This window comes from Portunus trituberculatus, chromosome 48 (genome assembly GCF_017591435.1).
Source record: "Portunus trituberculatus isolate SZX2019 chromosome 48, ASM1759143v1, whole genome shotgun sequence".
Classification (NCBI taxonomy): domain Eukaryota; kingdom Metazoa; phylum Arthropoda; class Malacostraca; order Decapoda; family Portunidae; genus Portunus; species Portunus trituberculatus.
In genome coordinates, this window is record NC_059302.1 from 19,407,322 (window position 1) to 19,427,321 (window position 20,000).

General features: G+C 44.2%; 1 protein-coding gene across 6 annotated transcripts in view; it reads left to right on the top strand.

Annotated features, from left to right (window-relative positions):
• Positions 1-20,000, top strand: part of LOC123498727 (amphoterin-induced protein 2-like) — a 437,692-nt gene that overhangs the window by 408,401 nt on the left and 9,291 nt on the right. For 4 of the 6 annotated variants that reach the window (XM_045246129.1, XM_045246126.1, XM_045246128.1 and 1 more), the window contains 5 exons: positions 5,624-7,986; positions 9,254-9,454; positions 9,881-10,030; positions 18,853-19,026; positions 19,310-20,000. The exon at positions 19,310-20,000 is cut by the window's right edge and continues 114 nt beyond it. In XM_045246129.1, coding sequence (XP_045102064.1) covers positions 6,152-7,986; positions 9,254-9,454; positions 9,881-10,030; positions 18,853-19,026; positions 19,310-20,000 — 3,051 coding nt within the window. In that variant the 5' untranslated portion in view covers positions 5,624-6,151. The remainder of the gene's footprint in view (positions 1-5,623; positions 7,987-9,253; positions 9,455-9,880; positions 10,031-18,852; positions 19,027-19,309) is intronic. The other 2 variants (XM_045246131.1, XM_045246130.1) reach the window with 2 other exon arrangements.

The window sequence follows — 20,000 nt, forward strand, 5'->3', positions numbered from 1 at the left end:
CTCCTCCTCCTCCTCCTCCTCCTCCTCCTCCTCTTTTTTTTTCTTTCCTCATCATCATATTTTCTAAATTTATTTTGCTGTAATTTCATTTATATATATATATATATATATATATATATATATATATATATATATATATATATATATATATATATATATATATAGTGCTTTATCATTAGTGTGTGTGTGTGTGTGTGTGTGTGTGTGTGTGTGTGTGTGTGTGTGTGTGTGTGTTTCTTCCCTATTTTTATTCTATTCATCATATTTTATTAGTGTTCTTACCATTATTACTGTTATCATTGCTTTCCTTCTTCCTCCTCCTCCTCTTCCTCCTTCTCCTCCTCCTCCTCCTCCTCCTCCTCCTCCTCCTCCTCCTCCTCCTCCTCCTCCTCCTCCTCCTCCTCTAATCATCTACAAAAATATGTGAGTAAATGTCTTTCCCAGATAAAGTACGAGCAGTAATGAGGCCCCGGAAGCTTCTTTACCTGGGAGTCGGGCACACCTGGGAAACCTCACGCCCCTATGCTTAACCATTCTCTTCTTGGTCTTACTGTTATTCTTCGTCTTTGTCGTCGATGCATGTCAAAATGTTTCAATTGTTTCTTTTTCTCTCCTTCTTCTTCTTCTTCTTCTTCTTCTTCCTCTTCTTCTTCTTCTTCTTCTTCTTCTTCTTCTTCTTCTTCTTCTTCTTCTTCTTCTTCTTCTTCTTCTTCTTCTTCTTCTTCTTCTTCTTCTTCTTCTTCTTCTTCTTCTTCTTCTTCTTCTTCTTCTTCTTCTTCTTCTTCTTCTTCTTCTTCTTCTTCTTTACTACTACTACTACTACTACTACTACTACTATTTCTTAAATTCTTCCTCCGTTCCTCCTCGTCTTCGTTGTCTTCCTCCTCCTCCTCCTCGTCCTCGTCTCCGTTGTCTTCCTCCTCCTCCTCCTCGTCCTCCTCCTCCTCCTCGTCCTCCTCCTCCTCCTCCTCCTCCTCCTCCTCCTCCTCCACCTCCACCTCCTCCTCCTCCTCCTCCTCATCTTCCCAGCCAACCCTACACCCTTCTACTTACTAACAAACCACGAACTCCTTTTTCCCTCTCCCTCCTCTTATTTCTCCTTCCTTCTCATCATTTACTCCTCATTAAGCGTCCCATACTTTCATCATTTCCTTCTTTATCCCTTCCTCCGTCCCTCCTTTGTCCTCTTCCTTTATCCCTATTTTATCTCTTACTTTCTTCTTTTCTATATCTTTTTCCTTTCCTGCTTCTTCCTTTTTATCTTTTCTTTTCTACTTCTCTATCCTTTTCCTGCTCCTCCACGTCACCTACTTTACCTGATAGGCATCGTTTGTCCCGAAGAAGGAGGAGGAGGAGGAGGAGGAGGAGGAGGAGGAGGAGGAGGAGGAGGAACTAAAGGAAAAACCACTATTTCTGTCACAGTCTGATGAATTGTCGTCATTATCATCGTATCGTCATTGTCTTTTTTTTTTTTACTTGATGTTGTCTGTATTGTCATCGTCGTCATTATTTTTTTCTATTTTTATGGTACTTATCCTCGTCGTTATCATTATAATAGTCATCGTGATCTTTGTTTGTTGCGCTCGTTGTCAGTTTCATTGTCCTCGTCGTCTTAATCATCATCGTTATCGTTTACATTCTGCTCTTCGTTCTCCTCCTCCTCCTCCTCTTCCTCCTCCTCCTCCTCCTCCTCCTCCTCCTCCTCCTCCTCCTCCTCCTCCTCCTTCCACGTCTTCATCATAATCTTTTCATTGTCATTATTTTTAATCACCATCATCAGCATCACCATCGCTTCTATTGTCACTGTCACGTTCATCATCACAACATTATTTAACTCTCTCTCTCTCTCTCTCTCTCTCTCTCTCTCTCTCTCTCTCTCTCTCTCTCTCTCTCTCTCTCTCTCTCTCTCCCCTTCTTTTCTTTATTCACTGAATATTTTTGAATATTCTGCTTGGGGAAAAATTTAAATTATGCCTGATTTTCCATGGCATTACTTCCCACTACCTGCCTCTCCCTACTCCCACTCCCTCTCACTCACTATCCACCATAACCCTATCTTCTCCTCCTCCTCCTCCTCCTCCTCCTCCTCCTCCTCCTCCTTCTCCTCCTTTGCCAATTCAGTCGTTTTCACAGCCAGCATTTTATTTTTCTTTCTTTGTTATCTTTTGAATAAGAATGAGGTTTATCACTGTGTTCTTTGTTTCTAGTGTGTTTTTTTATTGCACATGACGGATTCCTGCTTGTGCAAAATTTTCTTTCTCTTTGCGTTCTTTTATTTATATATTTTTCCACCTAATTCCTAGTATTTTTTATGATTCCTAGATGTGTGTGTGTGTGTGTGTGTGTGTGTGTGTGTGTGTGTGTGTGTGTGTGTGTGTGTGTGGTTAAAAATATCTCTCAAATGGTTTTCTTTTCTTCTTTTTTTTTTTTTTGTTTCTTCCTTTCTTCATTTCTTTTCATCTTTTTATCTCTCTTTTTTTCTCTCTTTCTCTCAGACTCTTCCAGTTTCACGGTTTTGCTTTCTGAAGTGTTATCATCAGTAAAGGAGACTTTTATTTATGTGTGGTGCGAGTTTCTTCTTCTCCTTTTTCTTTTCCTCTTCCTCTTTATTTTCTTTTTAATTCTTCTTTTTCTACTTATTATTATCAATATTATTAGTACCATTATTATTTTTTATTTATTTTTTTTATTATTATCGTCATCATTATTCTACCTTTTTTCTTATTATTAATTCTTCTCCTTATTCCTCTTCTTCTTTTTCTTCTTCTTCTTCTTCTTTTTCTTCCTCTTCTTCTTAGTCTTCTACTACTACTATGTCCAATAAGTTTCATTGCTATTCATTTCATCTCCTCCTCCTCCTCCTCCTCCTCCTCCTTCTCCTCCTCCTCCTCCTCCTCCTCCTCCTCCTCCTCCTCCTCCTCTATTTCCCTTTCCGCCTAGGTTAGACTAGAGGGATAGTGGGATAAGGAGGAGCCTTCTTTCCTTTCTTCTGTGTTTCATTATGTTCCGTGTCCTCGTCTTCCCGCAGGAGTGGAAAGAGAGAATACGGGATCCTGATTTTCTATTCTGCGCTCGTTGTCTTACATTGACTGCTAGACGGATAGCGTAACTTTAATGGGTAAATCTAGGCTCTTACTGAAATAATTTTGTTCCCTCTCTTACATCTTCCCGTCGTTGTTGTTGTCGTTATTGTTATTGCGGTTGTTGTTTTGTTGTTGATGTTGTTTTTCGCTACTTTGCATTCTGGGTTACTTTTTAGAACTTTTCTCTTTTTTTTTTTATTCTTGGACTCGGTTTTGGTTAGTTTTCCTTTGTGTGTCTTTGTGCGCGACCCCGCGTGTGTGTGTGTGAGTGTGTGTGTGTGTGTGTGTGTGTGTGTGTGTGTGTGTGTGTGTGTGTGTGTGTGTGTGTGTGTGTGGGTGCGCGCGTGGTCCTATTTCATTAAGTTTTGTTCTCTCTCTCTCTCTCTCTCTCTCTCTCTCTCTCTCTCTCTCTCTCTCTCTCTCTCTCTCTCTCTCTCAACTTCCTCCGTCTCGTCTTTCATACTTTTGTATTGTTCTCATGTTTCACTTCGCTCTAGTTTTGCCCGTTACTTGTTTTCATGTGGATTTTACTGCGCTGCTCTTCATTATATACATATATATATTTTGTTTCCTTGTTTTCATTGTTTCAGGGATTCCCTTTCTTCATGCATATTTACTTGTTTTCTTCCTTTTCTTTTACCAGTCTGCTGCTGTTGTATTTTATTTCGCTTTCTTTCTTTTACATTAATTAAATTTCATTCAACGGAAATTCACGCTGCTCCCTGATGTTTTTCTTTCAGCAACATCTTTTTTTTTTTTATCTCTCTCTCCAGTGGGAAATTTCTTCTTTCTTCGTGTGATCTAAATTGGTTCCATGTATCTGATTCAATTGTGCCTGTCGACACCCGCCTGCTCCCTGCGCCCGGATGGCTCGCCACTCTCACACTCCTCCCTTTGAGAACACTCGATCGATGCCCTCGCAGTCTGCTCCCAGGGCCTCTTGGTGCACCTGAGCTACCAAAGAGAGAGAAAGAAAGGTGGAAGGGGAGGAGTAGGTAGGCAGGCAGACGGACTTTTCTCTCTTTCCTCTCTTTCCACTTTGCAGTCAAAATTTTTCATAAGGAACATATTTTTTTTCTTTTCCTTTATTTTAGGCAAGAATTTCCCCAAGACAAGAATTTCTTTGGTTCCTCCCCTGATCTTGTTTGGACTCGCGTATTCTGTGCTGATGAGGTAGAGGTTTGATCACTTTCTGCTCCCTCTGCTCGTCTGAATAATTGAGCCGGTGTCGTCAATATACCTTCTACCTGCGAATAACATGTGTGCGATCTCTCTCTCTCTCTCTCTCTCTCTCTCTCTCTCTCTCTCTCTCTCTCTCTCTCTCTCTCTCTCTCTCTCTCTCTCTCTCTCTCTCTCTCTCTCTCACTCTCTCTCACTCACTCTATCACACACACACACACACACACACACACACACACACACACACACACACACACACATTTCCTCTGTTTATTTTGTAAGGTTAGGAAAAACACATGTGTCTTATCTATCTTTCACTCGTTTCCTTAGTGCATGTCAGAAGGAATGTGTGTGTTTGAATACCTTTTCCGAGGCACCTGCGCCCCTTCCTGGCCACCCGCACCCTGCCATCACGCCCCACCCCGGTCATCACTCTTTTATCCATCACTTTTCACCCCTCGGTTCCTCAGATTTTATTTCCTTGACTTTGCATCATCCATCACCCTCCTTGTGTTCCTTGTTCATATCTGCCCTTCGTTACTTTCTCTTTGTTTTCTTACGGTTCCTCGTTCAGTGTGTGTGTATGTGTGTGTGTGTGTGTGTGTGTGTGTGTGTGTGTGTGTGTGTGTGTGTGTGTCTCTCTCTCTCTCTCTCTCTCTCTCTCTCTCTCTCTCTCTCTCTCTCTCTCTCTCTCTCTCTCTCTCTCTCTCTCTCTCTCTCTCTATCTATCTATCTATCTATCTATCTATCTATCTATCTATCTATCTATCTATCTATCTTCTTTATCCGCAGCATGCATTATCCATAACTTTCGCTATATCAATCACCACTCCAGTACCTCATCCTCTCCTCATCCATCACTCTTCGCGTCCATCAGCTCGAGCGTGTGGCCAGTGGTTAATGTCGATCACATGCAAATCCGTTGTTAGGGTGATTTGCTGTCCTTTTTTGAGGGCTACGCGTTTCGTCCCGCCCCTCCCACCCCGTATGTGAATGTTGCGGTAATCCTTCCATTTGTGTTGCGACCCAAATTACCAGAGGAATTGTGGGGCTCCAAATTTGTGGGAATGTTTTTGATATTTTTTTCCGGTTGCTTCGTGAGAGCTCGGCCATAGGAGGAGGGAGGGAAAAAAATCATTACTCCGCCCCACGCACGTTTCAGAGAGAATTGAGAGAGAGAGAGAGAGAGAGAGAGAGAGAGAGAGAGAGAGAGAGAGAGAGAGTGGGATGAAGAGAAAGTGTGATTTGTATATTTTAGGATCAAAGGATATTGTTTCTTTGATATTGGTGGCATTATCTGCATTTCACAGCCACCGCTCTATTTTCGTTTCACTATGTATTTCATGTGTTTTCATTTCCAGAACTTGTCTCGCTGCGCCCGTCTGGTAGGGCTACAGGGAAGTGTAGCCTTCATCCTCCACAGAAACATTCCAAGACTGAATTTGCCAAAGTTTGAAACATTTCCAGCATTCCAAGTCTATTGAGAAGGTCTTGCTGATTTTTTTTTTCTCAGGCTTCCAGAAAGGAAGTTGAAGGTGACGTCGTCTTCGTGCCTGGCCACCACGGCTCCTGCTTGAATGAAAGTACTCAAATGAGCCTTGAATGAACTTAAACAGAAGGCGTTCTTGAGAGTTTTCATTCAGGGAACAGCATGACTGGCGGAGTGTGATCGTCACCAGCACCGTGTGGTGACAGCCTTGAGAGTGACACTCTCCAGTGAAGTGTAGTGCACGTTGTGGTGTTTGTGTGGCGTTGGCAGAAGAAAATAATAGCACAATTTGACATCACCTAAAGTTGGGCGTGATTGGGGCGATCCATGAGCTTGTGGGCGGCATGATCTGGGTGGGTGTCCCGCCCAGGGGTCGCGGCTGCCGTCAGCAGCGGGGACCATGAACACGGCGCCGGGCTGCCGTGCCCCGCTGTCTCCGCCCGGGGCCCGCACCGTCTGGCTCTGGGTCTGGCTTTGGGCCCTTGTTCTCACCCACCTTGGGGCTCTTGCTGATTGTCCAAAAGTGTGTGAGTGCAAGTGGCGTGACGGAAAGGAGGTGGTGACGTGCCGTGACGCACATTTTATTGATATTCCGCGGGGCCTCGACCCTTCCACCCAGGTGTTGGATCTGCGCCACAACAATCTCAAAATCCTACCTCGAGACTCCTTTGTGTACACGGGCCTCGTCAACCTACAAAAGGTGTGGCTTAACTTCTGTAATTTGATCAAGCTAGAGGAAGGTGCTTTCAGAATGCTCAATAATGTGGTAGAGTTGGACCTCAGCAACAATTATCTGCAGGGCGTTCCGTCAGACGCGCTGGCAGACCTCCCTGGGCTGCGGGTTTTGCGGATGGCCCACAACGGTCTCACCGTCCTTCCCGCCTCCGCCTTCCTGCCCGTCCCTGACCTGGTGCAGCTTGACCTCAGTCACAATACCATCTCGGAAATCGAGAGTGGTGCGCTCAGGTCTCTCGCCAGTCTCGGGGTTCTCAATCTTTCCGGCAACAAGCTGGCGTCACTTGACGTCGATGAGTTGAAGGCTCTAATGTCGCTACGTGTAGCTCACATGGACGGCAATCCGTGGCGCTGTGATTGTCACCTAAGACCGCTGAGCAAATGGATGCAGGCAAGGAATTTAGCTGCAACAATTCCTCCGGTGTGTTCTTTTCCGCGTTGGTTGTCAGGTAACAACTGGCAGCTTCTTGATGAAGATGAATTTGTATGCGCGCCGGTAGTAACGGCCGTGGCTCCCCGAGTATTGGCAGCTGAGGGTGAAAACGTGTCCTTGGCGTGCCGCGTGGAGTCCGAAGTAGAAACGACAATCACGTGGCTGGTTGGAGAAGCACCGTTGCAGAACGCAACAGAGGCTCAGCGGTATATGGTTGTAGAAGTGTTCGGGCCCCAAAATCCCGTATATGTATCAAATCTCACCATCTCTGACGTAGCCCCGTTCGACCAGGGGACGTATAGGTGTTTGGCAGAAAACCGAGCTGGACGAGGTGAAGTTAATTTAACGCTACAAGTGTCACACGAGGTGGCAGAGGTCCGTGTGGCTACAGTGGACGACTCTTACTACATGAAGGGCGGCGTCGTCGGGGGTATTTCAATTTTCGCTGTAGTCTTGTTGGCATCCTGCCTTCTCATCTATTGTAAAGTCCGAAGTACTCGACGGCCACGTCAGGAAGATGACAAACTAGTCACTCCTCAGACCTCGAGGGGATCTGACGGGGGTGAGCACCATACACTGACTGGCTACCAGGTTGTTCCTACCAGTGACATGGAGGAGCAATCGTCCTCTCGCAGGTCTCAACAAATACAGCCGCCTTGGATGCTAAGGGAGGCGTCTGCTCCCGGAAAAGCTTTGGAAGCCGGCGGAGCAGAAGGTCGGCGACAGGAATCCGTGGACGTTCCTGTGACTCATCCAATAGCTGCCCCGAGCACGGTCTCGTATGTTGAGATCCCAAAGTCAGGTGTCGGAACAGTGAGAACAACCCTGGAAGACCCAACCCGTTGGAAGGATCCGCTTGTCTACCACAGCAGAGACGTCTTGCTACACAGACTCTGTGGCCGCTCGGCATCTCAGGCTGCCACAGCAAGCACCAATGGAGGACACTACCCCGATCTCCTCGATCTGCCGCCACAGCAACAATTTCAGCAGCAGCAGGAGATGCAGCAACACGCCACATACTTGCCACTGCACACACCCAGCCCGTCCTACTGTACCCTACCTAGAACGTAAGCTACTCTAATTTTTTCTTCATAGTTTAGTTCTGTTTAGTTTTTTTTCTTTAGTGTATTTTACAGCAGCTGAAATGCCGCAGATATGCACCACACACCCTCCCCGGCTACAAAGCTGCTCCAGAACCCCTGCCCACTGGACAAGCCAAGCTACCATGTTAAATAGACCACCCAATAGGTTCACATTGCTCTCATAATACACCACCACAACAGATATTCCTCACAAGACACGGCCACAAACTAACAGTGGTGAGCCCTGCGTTCTTCAGAGGTGATTGCATTTATTCGTATGACGCAAATATCGCAGCTTCCATTGTCATGCTCTTTTCCATGTTATACCTCTCTCTCTCTCTCTCTCTCTCTCTCTCTCTCTCTCTCTCTCTCTCTCTCTCTCTCTCTCTCTCTCTCTCTCTCTCTCTCTCTCTCTCTCTCTCTCTCTCTCTCTCTCTCTCTCTCTCTCTCTCTCTCTCTCTCTCTCTCTCTCTCTCTCTCTCTCTCTCTCTCTCTCTCTCTCTCTCTCTCTCTCTCTCTCTCTCTCTCTCTCTCTCTCTCTCTCTCTCGATTTTCTTTTTTTCTCTTTTTTTCTACTCTCCTCTTTTTCCTTACTCTCCTCACGATTTTCTTTTTGAGACTTTTTTTTAATTCTACCATGTTTTTTTTTTTTATTCTACCATGCAACGCTCTTCTCCCTCCTTCCTACGTAAACGTTGCCTTCCTATAACCTCCCTCCATTCATCCTCTTTCATCCCACTTTCCTTTTTTCTTTCATCCGTCCCGTCTCTCTTCTTTCGTCTCTCCTTTTCCTTCTCTCACTCTCGTCTGCCTACCAACTTCGTCGTCTTTGCTTTCCTCGCTTTCCTTTCCAATATGTACTTCATGAATATAAGGCGCCTCAGATGTGCTCAATCATTTTTTCGCACGGCTCTATATATTTATAAGAACTTCCCTTATCACCTATTTCTTTTTTGGTTTCATCCTCCTCTTCTTTACTGCCTGCCTTAGCATTCTGAATGTAGAGCCATTGCGTTCTCATAGCTTCATACAGTTCATCAGGTACTTGTCATACTGATGGTTCATTCTTAAAGTGGTGTTATTCATAAATATTTATTTTAAAAAATCGTTTATTTGAGTAAAAACGTAAAGTTTGAAAAAATTAAAGTAAAAATTATTTGTTACAAGAGTACTGTTATATAATTTTCTTAAAATCAGTGTTGTGACAGCAGAGCAGTGACAGTACTCTGTTCCCACTGGTTTTCTCCGCCAGGCGAACGCGCGTTCAAGGTGACGCCTCGACCAGAGTGGAAGAGGAGGAAGCGGCGACGGCAGCAGCGAATGCAGCGGCGCCAGCGGCGACGGTGACAGGCAAGGCGGGTCACCACCTCCACCATCAGCACCACCACCTCCAGTACCAGCCGCAGCTTCCACCACCACTGCCTCACCATCTCCACGAGACCGCCAGTTACAGGTGAATCTTGAACAGTACTGACACACACCATTACCGACTATTAGTCTCATTCTACTCGATAACTTTAGCCATCTATTTTTTGTAAGAACATCATTATGTTGGAGATCACCGGCAGTAATTATAAGCAAAACTAATTCGATAATCGTTGACAAATTTCAAGACACACACACACACACACACACACACACACACACACACACACACACACACACACACACACACACACACACACACACACACACACACAGAAGACTGGGGTTCAACTAAACCCAGACGGTAAAGAAAATAAGGTTTCTACTTAAATTTTTTTTGTAGTATATAAAATATTGAATTTCAGTGATGCAGAGGTTTAGCATTGAATTCAACATTGCATCATCAAAATACTTATTTCCTCAACCCGAATTAAAAAAAAGATAACTCTTGCAGATCCTCTAGTGCCCTCAATCTAGCGCTGAGCGAAGCTGCTTGTCATGCTTACGCCCACATCCCGCCCCATGCCCTGCCTCAGTGTCCTCCCGCCACCCATACCACGGGCCACCACCCGCACGCCAGGCAGGATCTCATACTGGCACACAGGTCAGTCTCCCTCGCTCTCCGCCTTCATTTTCTGTTTAGTACTGAAGCTGTGGGGAGGACTCGTGGAAAGGTGAACATCAATGGAGAATAGTGTGTGTCTCCGGAGCACGACCAAGTTGAGTCTCATATTTTTTCACCATCATAATCTCTCTCTCTCTCTCTCTCTCTCTCTCTCTCTCTCTCTCTCTCTCTCTCTCTCTCTCTCTCTCTCTCTCTCTCTCTCTCTCTCTCTCTCTCTCTCTCTCTCTCTCTCTCTCTCTCTCTCTCTCTCTCTCTCTCTCTCTCTCTCTCTCTCTCTCTCTCTCTCTCTCTCTCTCTCTCTCTCTCTCTCTCTCTCTCTCTCTCTCTCTCTGCTAAGCCGTCATAAGACGCATAAGACAGTGACTATAGATAACTTTTTTTGATCAAAAGAAAGTACAAAATTCAATAGTCTATTCATTCTACATAGTGGGCAGATCAAAAACGTTCAAATCAAAGGGAAATACAAAATACATCATAACGCTATAGGTTGCTCGGCTTCTGACCACAATTATATTGTAATTCGGTAAATTCTGGAACTCCCTGTATTTCCACCTTCCTGTGACTAGCACTTTTTCAAGAAGAGGGTTTCAAGTCACTTATCCTCTGGCTTCGGCTGACGCTTTTGTTTCTATATGGGACAGGCTCCTCAGTGAACCTTTATCTTTAATTCAGTTTTGCCCTTGTCAGCGACCTTCCCACATTTGTAAAAGAATGACTGACTGATATCTCTCTCTCTCTCTCTCTCTCTCTCTCTCTCTCTCTCTCTCTCTCTCTCTCTCTCTCTCTCTCTCTCTCTCTCTCTCTCTCTCTCTCTCTCTCTCTCTCTCTCTCTCTCTCTCTCTCTCTCTCTCTCTCTCTCTCTCTCTCTCTCTCTCTCTCTCTCTCTCTCTCTCTCTCTCTCTCTCTCTCTCTCTCTCTCTCTCTCTCTCTCTCTCTCTCTCTCTCTCTCTCTCTCTCTCTCTGATATGCTAAGCCGTCATAAGACGCATAAGACAGTGACTATAGATAACTTTTTTTGATCAAAAGAAAGTACAAAATTCAATAGTCTATTCATTCTACATAGTGGGCAGATCAAAAACGTTCAAATCAAAGGGAAATACAAAATACATCATAACGCTATAGGTTGCTCGGCTTCTGACCACAATTATATTGTAATTCGGTAAATTCTGGAACTCCCTGTATTTCCACCTTCCTGTGACTAGCACTTTTTCAAGAAGAGGGTTTCAAGTCACTTATCCTCTGGCTTCGGCTGACGCTTTTGTTTCTATATGGGACAGGCTCCTCAGTGAACCTTTATCTTTAATTCAGTTTTGCCCTTGTCAGCGACCTTCCCACATTTGTAAAAGAATGACTGACTGATATAGAGGGTGTACGTACCAGTAATCAGCCAGCCCTGATGTGTGGACCTTGGCCGGACCTCCACTTCAGTCTTGGAGTTTTTCAGGAAAGCCGCCTTTGTGATGGTGGAAGACTGATGGCGGTGACTAGATAATGAGGTTGTCACTGGGCGATTCCTTGCTCGTGCCTCACAAGTTCTTTCAGTCCTCCTCCACCTGACACTCAACTATGCCAAACATCTCAAACTGCAAAGGTCCATGTTATTTACTAACGTTTCGGTATGTTATCTTGGCAACATTCATCAGTTTCTGCAGTACCGTGGATGTTTTAATGATTCTACTGATAGTACAAAAATTTAACATCACCAGTGAGAGGAGACATCAATGGAGATCAAACTATTCCATTCTCTAAAAATGGTCCTTTTGAGAGGGTAATGTGTTTAAACCTCTGGGTTTACTGAAAAGATGCTGAAAAGGGGAAAACACAATCATTTGTATAGACCAGCACTGGGGAGAGAAACTACCGTAAGATTGACCTAACATAACTTAGATTTTCACATATGACAATCACAACACATAATTGTTGATCATTTAGCTTGGAGAAAGAAACTGGAGTTATTTACGCGCGCTGCCAGGATTTGGTAGTGCCGTGACCCTTTATCTAAGAGAGCAAACAACCTGACAGGATTTGCAGAAAGGAATAAACTGTCGAAAATGGAGTAACACGTTGTCTGATGAAGTTGTCGTTGTTATATAATAAATAAATATAATAAATAGTTCAACATTTAGTAATATGCAATACACTCACTGTGTTGCTCGAAATGTAAGGAATGGAAGATGAAAGAATAAATTCCGCTCACGCACGCACACACACACACACACACACACACACACACACACACACACACACACACACACACACACACACACACACACACACACACACACACACACACGCGCGCGCGCGCGCGCGCTACACGGCCCGGTAGCTCAGTGGTTAGAGCGCTGGCTTCACAAGCCAGAGGACCGGGGTTCGATTCCCCGGCCGGATGGAGATATTTGGATGTGTCTCCTTTCACGTGTAGCCCCTGTTCACCTAGCAGTGAGTAGGTACGGGATGTAAATCGAGGAGTTGTGACCTTGTTGTCCCAGTGTGTGGTGTGTGCCTGGTCTCAGGCCTATCTGAAGATCGGAAATAATGAGCTCTGAGCTTGTTCCGTAGGGTAACGTCTGGCTGTCTCGTCAGAGACTGCAGCAGATCAAGCAGTGAAACACACACACACACACACACACACACACACACACACACACACACACACACACACACACACACACACACACACACATCGCGTAGTGTAATGGTTAGCACGCTCGATTCACAATCGAGGGGGTCTGGGTTCGAGTCCCGGAAAGTGGCGAGGCAAATGGGCAAGCCTCTTAATGTGTAGCCCCTGTTCACCCAGCAGTAAATAGGTACGGGATGTAACTCGAGGGGTTGTGGCCTCGCTTTCCCGGTGTGTGGAGTGTGTGTTGTGGTGTCAGTCCTACCCGAAGATCGATCTATGAGCTCTGAGCTCGCTCCGTAATGGGGAAGACTGGCTGGGTGACCAGCAGACGACCGTGGTGAATTACACACACACACACACACACACACACACACACACACACACACACACACACACACACTCACACACACACGACCACAGATCTTTTCATAGCAGAACAGCGAGACGTGTTTTATATATTACACCTTCTTATACTTCTATATACTTGGCTGTCGCATGTCGGCGTTTGAGCAATCACGGTAGGGACCGGCTTATTTATTTTTAAACATCGATCGGACTGTGACAGAGAGAGTAGAAAAGTGTGTGTGTAATTCACCTCAGTCGTCTGCTGGTCACCCAGCCAGTCTTCCCCATTACGGAGCGAGCTCAGAGCTCATAGACCGATCTTCGGGTAGGACTGAGACCACAACACACTCCACACACCGAGAAAGCGAGGTCACAACCCCTCGAGTTACATCCCGTACCTATTTACTGCTAGGTGAACAGGGGCCACACATTAAGATGCTTGCCTATTTGCCTCGCCGTTTTCCGGGACTCGAACCCGGACCCTCTCGGTTGTGAGCCGAGCGTGCTAACCACTACACTACGCGGTGTGTGTGTGTGTGTGTGTGTGTGTGTGTGTGTGTGTTCGGTGGGAGTCTTTTCATTTTTCTTTCTTTTTTTACAACGGTTTCGTTTTCCAAGGTGTCGCTTTGTTAGTCTCCGCCATTCTTTTCTTGCCTTTCCTGCGGCTTCGCATTCTCTTGGTATCCTTTCATTCTCTTTTCTATGCATTACCCCAAGGCAGGATATTCATATACGCTTTTCTTCTTTAATTTTTCTTTCTTTTTATCACACTAAGCACTTCAAAGAACAATCTCAAATACATTTTTTCCTCTTCGATATATTTATATTTAAGATATTCACTAAGGTTATTTGGTGTGAAGTGCAAAAACTCATGAAACTTTCTCCAATATGTGTAATGCAATTGGCTGTCAATGAAGGACTAGACATATATTTAGACTTAATTATTTTTCCCATCGCTGTATACGTCACTTTCCATACAGTCATATAAATCTGTTTGTATAAATCCTATCAATCATACTACGCCTCTTACGATACCTTCCATCTATTCTCCTCTTTTCTACCAATTTTTGCTATTCCCTTTGTAATTATTCACTATCTACCAAAACAGACTTGCTGAATGAAACGCGCGTATAAAACTCACATAAAAAAGATGAGAGCAGCTTCTGCAGAGTGGACGGTAGAGAGGAGAAAGTAGTAATGATACATATCATTGTAAAGTGGAAGGAAGGGATGGCCGTGAGGAGTAGTAGCCAGTATAGAGATGAAGGATGGAGTGAGGAAAAGGAGGAAGCAGTATGGGAGGAGAGCGTAGACACGTACTGGAGAAAAGAATGAAAAAAATGTCTTATAATAAGTATATATGTTGATCATAAGGAAGGAGTAGACGAGGAAGGCTGAGAGTGTAAAGCAATAATCAGAAAATAAAGAAAAAAGTATATCAAAAGTTAAAGAGGCGAGCCGGACGCGGATAGAGTGAACGAATGATTAGGAAGGAACACATAGACCAGTGACCACTCACACACACACACACACACACACACACACACACACACACACACACACACACACACACACACACACACACAAACGCACCTCGCAACTACATCTCCCCCGTTTTCATGCCTCCCTCTGTGCTTCGTTCTATGACGGGGGCTATTCTAAATCCCCAGTCACATCAAATTTGAGCTACATGGATGCCGGCCAGCGGGAAGAGCCATTCAAAGAGAGAGAGAGAGAGAGAGAGAGAGAGAGTCGTGTAGCTATTGAAAAGTAAGGAAAGTAAGACCCTCACATTAACATACTACTATTCCTACTACCACCGAGTAATCTACAAAACCCTCCCTCTCCCTCCCTCTCTCTTCCCTTCCTTTCCCTTTCCCTCCCATTACCCTCCCATGTTTGAATTTGTTACTGGTCTGAAGTTTTTCTCTTAATTTCGAGCCGACCTTTGAACACTGGCAATAATACCCGTCCATAAATTCGACAACACTTTCATTTGGATATTGGAGAGGCAAATAGATGGCGGGCATAAAGAGAGGGAGATTATTGATTCATGTTGAAATCAAGATATTTAGTGCATCGTTAAGGGTTCTTTATGAGCTTGGGTGGAGGAGCAGCGCAGCCATATACCGCTAACACTGCCAGCCGCCGCCACCATCCCTCTGCTAGCTCAGGCTCCGGGGTATGGAAATGCAATGATGAAGTGCGGCGACTCTCTCTCTCTCTCTCTCTCTCTCTCTCTCTCTCTGTTTTTTTATTCGTTTTGTAATTTATTTTTCTTTAGTGTGTTTCGCCTTTTTTTTCTTATCTTCTTTCCTTGTGCTATTTTGCTGAGTGTTAATGTTGCTGTTGTTATTATTGCCGTTGTTGTTTTGTTGTTATTATTATTGTTGTTGTTGTTGTTTTTGTTATTGTTGATTTCATTGCGCTTTATGTTATTCCTTCGTTGTTATTGTTGGCTTTCATGTCTGAACACACACACACACACACACACACACACACACACACACAGAGAGAGAGAGAGAGAGAGTTTAATACGTTTGCCAGGCATCTTTCCTGAATCTCATCATTTCCTTCGTTATTTTTTCATTCCTCGTCCACGTTTTGCATATTTTACCTACATGGAAGAAAATCAGTCGCGTTATGTTGATGCAATTTTTTTTTTTTTTTTACCTTTGAAATTTCTATCTGCTCTTTTCTTTGCATCTCTCTCTCTCTCTCTCTCTCTCTCTCTCTCTCTCTCTCTCTCTCTCTCTCTCTCTCTCTCTCTCTCTCTCTCTCTCAACTGATATTTTATTCATTTAGTGTTTATGTGGCTTTTTTTTATTATGTTTTCCCCTGTGTCTATCTTTATTCCTTTTCCTGTTTGTGTGCCAATATTTTGTTCCTCACAAAATTTTTCTATTGTTTTCTTTTCCTTTGTAACACTTTTTTCGTATTTGATTTTTTTCAGTTTTCATCTTTTATATATTTTTTTACTATTATCATGATTACTTTTCATTTCCTTTGACTGCACTGTTATAGGAAGTATTTCTAAATCGGAGTATTATTATTTTGATTATCTTCATTACGTTCTATTTCCTTTTTACTTTAGTGCTAGGAAGTATTTCTACGTTGGTGCATTTTCCAGAGTGTTTGTCATTTCTTCTTATTCCTTTTAGCATTTATTATTCAGCATTGGACGCGAGGGATAATTCAAAAAGACACCAAATGACATCTTCATCTTAATGCCAGTGAGGAATTTATTTTTTCCTCTCTCTTTATTTCTTATATAAATCTTATCATTCTTTCCGTCTCTCTTACTACGAATCCTCGTCTTTTGTTTTTATTCCTTTGCATTTTTTTCTTTTTTTCGGTATCAAATATGCTGATCTTTCCTCCATTCTGCACCTACATATTTTTTTTTTTTTTTTCTGAGCGATGGTGTCTATTTTAGCAACGATGTTTTTTTTTTTTATCTGCTCCTTTTCCATTTCTTTATTTGGATCGAATACTCATTTTTCTTCTTTTTCTATTTAGATTGACTTTTTTGTACCTATTAATTTTAGTCACAATCCTCTCCTTTTGTTGATTTTCTCTGCATCTTCGTCTTCATTTTTCTTTTTCCATGAATCAATATATACTTCATTTTCTTCGTTTTTTTCACGTGAAGGTTGAACATTTTCTCATTTTTTCAGTTTTAGATTTTTTTTTCTTTTTCTTTTGACCAAGATTCTTTGCCTTTTTTGTTATTCCCTTTGGTCTGATTCCTTTTCCTGCTCGTATTTATTATTTTCTTCTTTGCTTGAATCCAGTATACTTCATTCTTTGTTTTTTTTCTTTCCCTCTTGAACTTACGAGTAATGTACATACCTTGCAATCTCAACCGAGTCCTCCCCAACAGCCTCATCAGGAGAGCAAATAGATACACCTGGTTTAAAATGTTTCCCATTCAATTCCATGTGGCCTTCGCTAAGCATCATCTTTTCCCATTACTTTACTATTTCCATTTCCATGAACATTCCGGAGCATTGTATACACGCGAAACAGCGTCCCTCCCCCCAACCACCACACACACACACACACACACACACACACACACACACACACACACACACACATACACAAATACACACATACACAAAGACGATTTCTGGCTATGCCCTTATCCTAGAAAGGTCATCGCACACACAGACTGGCTATTCCCTTATTCCAGAAAGGTCATCGCAGCTCTCTAAGTATTTACTACCCACCCTATAGTACATTCAGTTACCCTCTGCAATAAACCTCTCACCAAACACGCTATCACGTTGTGTATCAGTAGGGTATTTTGAAAGCGCTTTCAAACTAACAGACGCCACTCACTTGGGGTTTCAATGGGCGTGCTTCAGTGAAAGGTTACCGCCAGTTTATCAATAGAAACATAATGGATATTGATGGTTAATTGTTCATTAGGTAGCTGCTGGGTGCGTATTGATAGGGTATAAAGGATTCTGATAACGTCTTGTTAGTCAATGGGGATACAAAAAACTGTTTAGTAGCGGGTAGTACAAAATATATTAACCGCTGACTTTTAAAGTTTACCCAAGGGGGATCCTCGATTAATGGGAGTGCTAAGGATATCGTTAGGCTCTAGTTAGTCAATGGGGATACAAAAGGACTTTGATAGGAGACTTGATTAGTAATGAGTACAAAGTGTATTAGTCATTGTCTGTTAAAGTTTATTCATGGGTGTTCCTCGATTAATGGAGTTCCAAATGGTAGTATTATTAGGGCTTCTGTTATTCAATGGGTTTAGATCCTCCTCACATACCATATATGTTAGCATCTACAGTATATGGAAATCACTGCAGTTCCGGATGAAATGTTATGATCAGCAAGGAAGAAGAAAATTTTTGCCTTCCTGAAAATTTCCCTTGCAAAATAAACATAACTTGACTTTTACATATTGAAGTGTAACATTTTTTTTCGGAATTTCGCTGTGAATTGAAGCAGTCTCGTTTTTGGGGTAGTGGATGATGGCTGTGATTTGCTGGCAGATGCGGAGAGTTCAGAGGATGTTGTGTAGCTTTTACATACGTTTTAGCTGCGTGTTGAAAGGATGTTACATGCAGTATGTTTTGTTTATTGTCTCTCTCTCTCTCTCTCTCTCTCTCTCTCTCTCTCTCTCTCTCTCTCTCTCTCTCTCTCTCTCTCTCTCTCTCTCTCTCTCTCTCTCTCTCTCTCTCTCTCTCTCTTATATATTATAGTTATGTTATATGTTAGTGAAATTTCTGATGATAAATATTTTTTTTCATGTGTATGTGTGTGTGTGTGTGTGTGTGTGTGTGTGTGTGTGTGTTTGTGTGTTTGTGTGTGTTTGTGTGTGTGTGTGTAATTAATTCACTTCGGTTTCTGCTGGTCACCCAGCCAGTCTTCCCATTACGGAGCGAGCTCAGAGCTCATAGACCGATCTTCGGGTAAAACTGAGACCACAACACACACTCCACACACTGGGAAAGCGAGGCCACAACCCCTCGAGTTACATCCCGTACCTATTTACTGCTAGGTGAACAGGGGCCACACATTAAGAGGCTTGCCCATTTGCCTCGCCGCCCCGGGACTCGAATCTGGCCCTCTCGATTGTGAGTCGAGCGTGCTAACCACTACACTACGCGGTGTGTGTGTGTGTGTGTGTGTGTGTGTGTGTGTGTGTGTGTGTGTGTGTGTGTGTGTGTAAGCCTGCGTGCGTGCGTGCGTGTGTGTGCGTGTGCGTAGGTCTGGATGAAGGTTTGTTCCTTTTTGTACTTGTTCTCTTTTTTTCACCTCCGATGCTATCTAACTTTTCTTTTCCTTCATGGCCCTCGTCCTCCAGGAGTCACTGTGCAGCGGCCAGTGGGGAAGTGGGCTGCACGCCTGACCCTTACCGCTTTGAGTACCACGCGGCACAGCTAGAAAAGTTCCTGAGGGAATACCGGTGTCTTCAAGAGCAGCTAATTCACATGAAGCAGTCGTACGAGGCCCAGCAGCTCCGGGGATCGGCACCAAGGTCAGTGGGGAGGTCACATGAAGGTAGCGGGGGCGGGTTTTGAGGATAATGGTTCAGTTACGCACAAACACCTCTCGGTAATAGCGAGAATTTCGAATTGATTGGTCAGTCAAAGGCAAATGAGGTCAGTTATGGAAATTTAATCACTTGGTCAATGGAGAGTCACATTGGGTCATTATTTTAGAACGTGTGAGAGCCGGTGCGTGAGAGAGAGAGAGAGAGAGAGAGAGAGAGAGAGAGAGAGAGAGAGAGAGAGAGATAACTCCTCTTCCACCTCCTGCAGACTCGATTGTTGCTCTGAGAGTACCGGCACCGGTGCAGCACCACAAGGCATCACAGTCACACAGCACGGCACAGTTCCCCAGCCTCACCCAGCAGCCTCCCCACCACTTGGCACTTCCCACTCGCCCCACGCCTCCACCCCGCAGTCTAATGTCACAGCTTCACCACCACACGCCGCCGCCTCACCGCCCCTCTCTGTTTCCCTACCTCCATGCTCGACACCTTTATCTTACGTCACCGCGCCTTCCCCGCACGTCACCGCTCCTCTCTATATCATTACTTCTCCTCCCATCATCACTGCCCCTCCACCGTCTCTAGAGGATTTACCACCTCCATTAGACGTCATCCCTCCTCCTTGTGAGCTCCTGCCGCCGCCCTGTGAAATTCTGCCTCCTCCTGTTACCTCGTCAGTCTCTCGCACCTCTAAATCCTCGCCTCCCTCACGGCCCACCATCACCAGCACTTCCCCTCCCACTTCTTCCTCTTCGTCTTTATCCTCGTCCTCATCCTCCAGAGGTCCCAGCAAGAGTTCCAAGTCTCACACTAGCGGCCACCACTCCTTCAGCGACTCCCCAGGGCCAGCCGCTGGCAGACACCCACTCTCAGGAGCTTCCGCAGCAGAGCCTCTAAAATCCATCCTGAAGAAGCCATCTGAGACAGCCAAACATCATCATCAGCAGCAACAACAACAG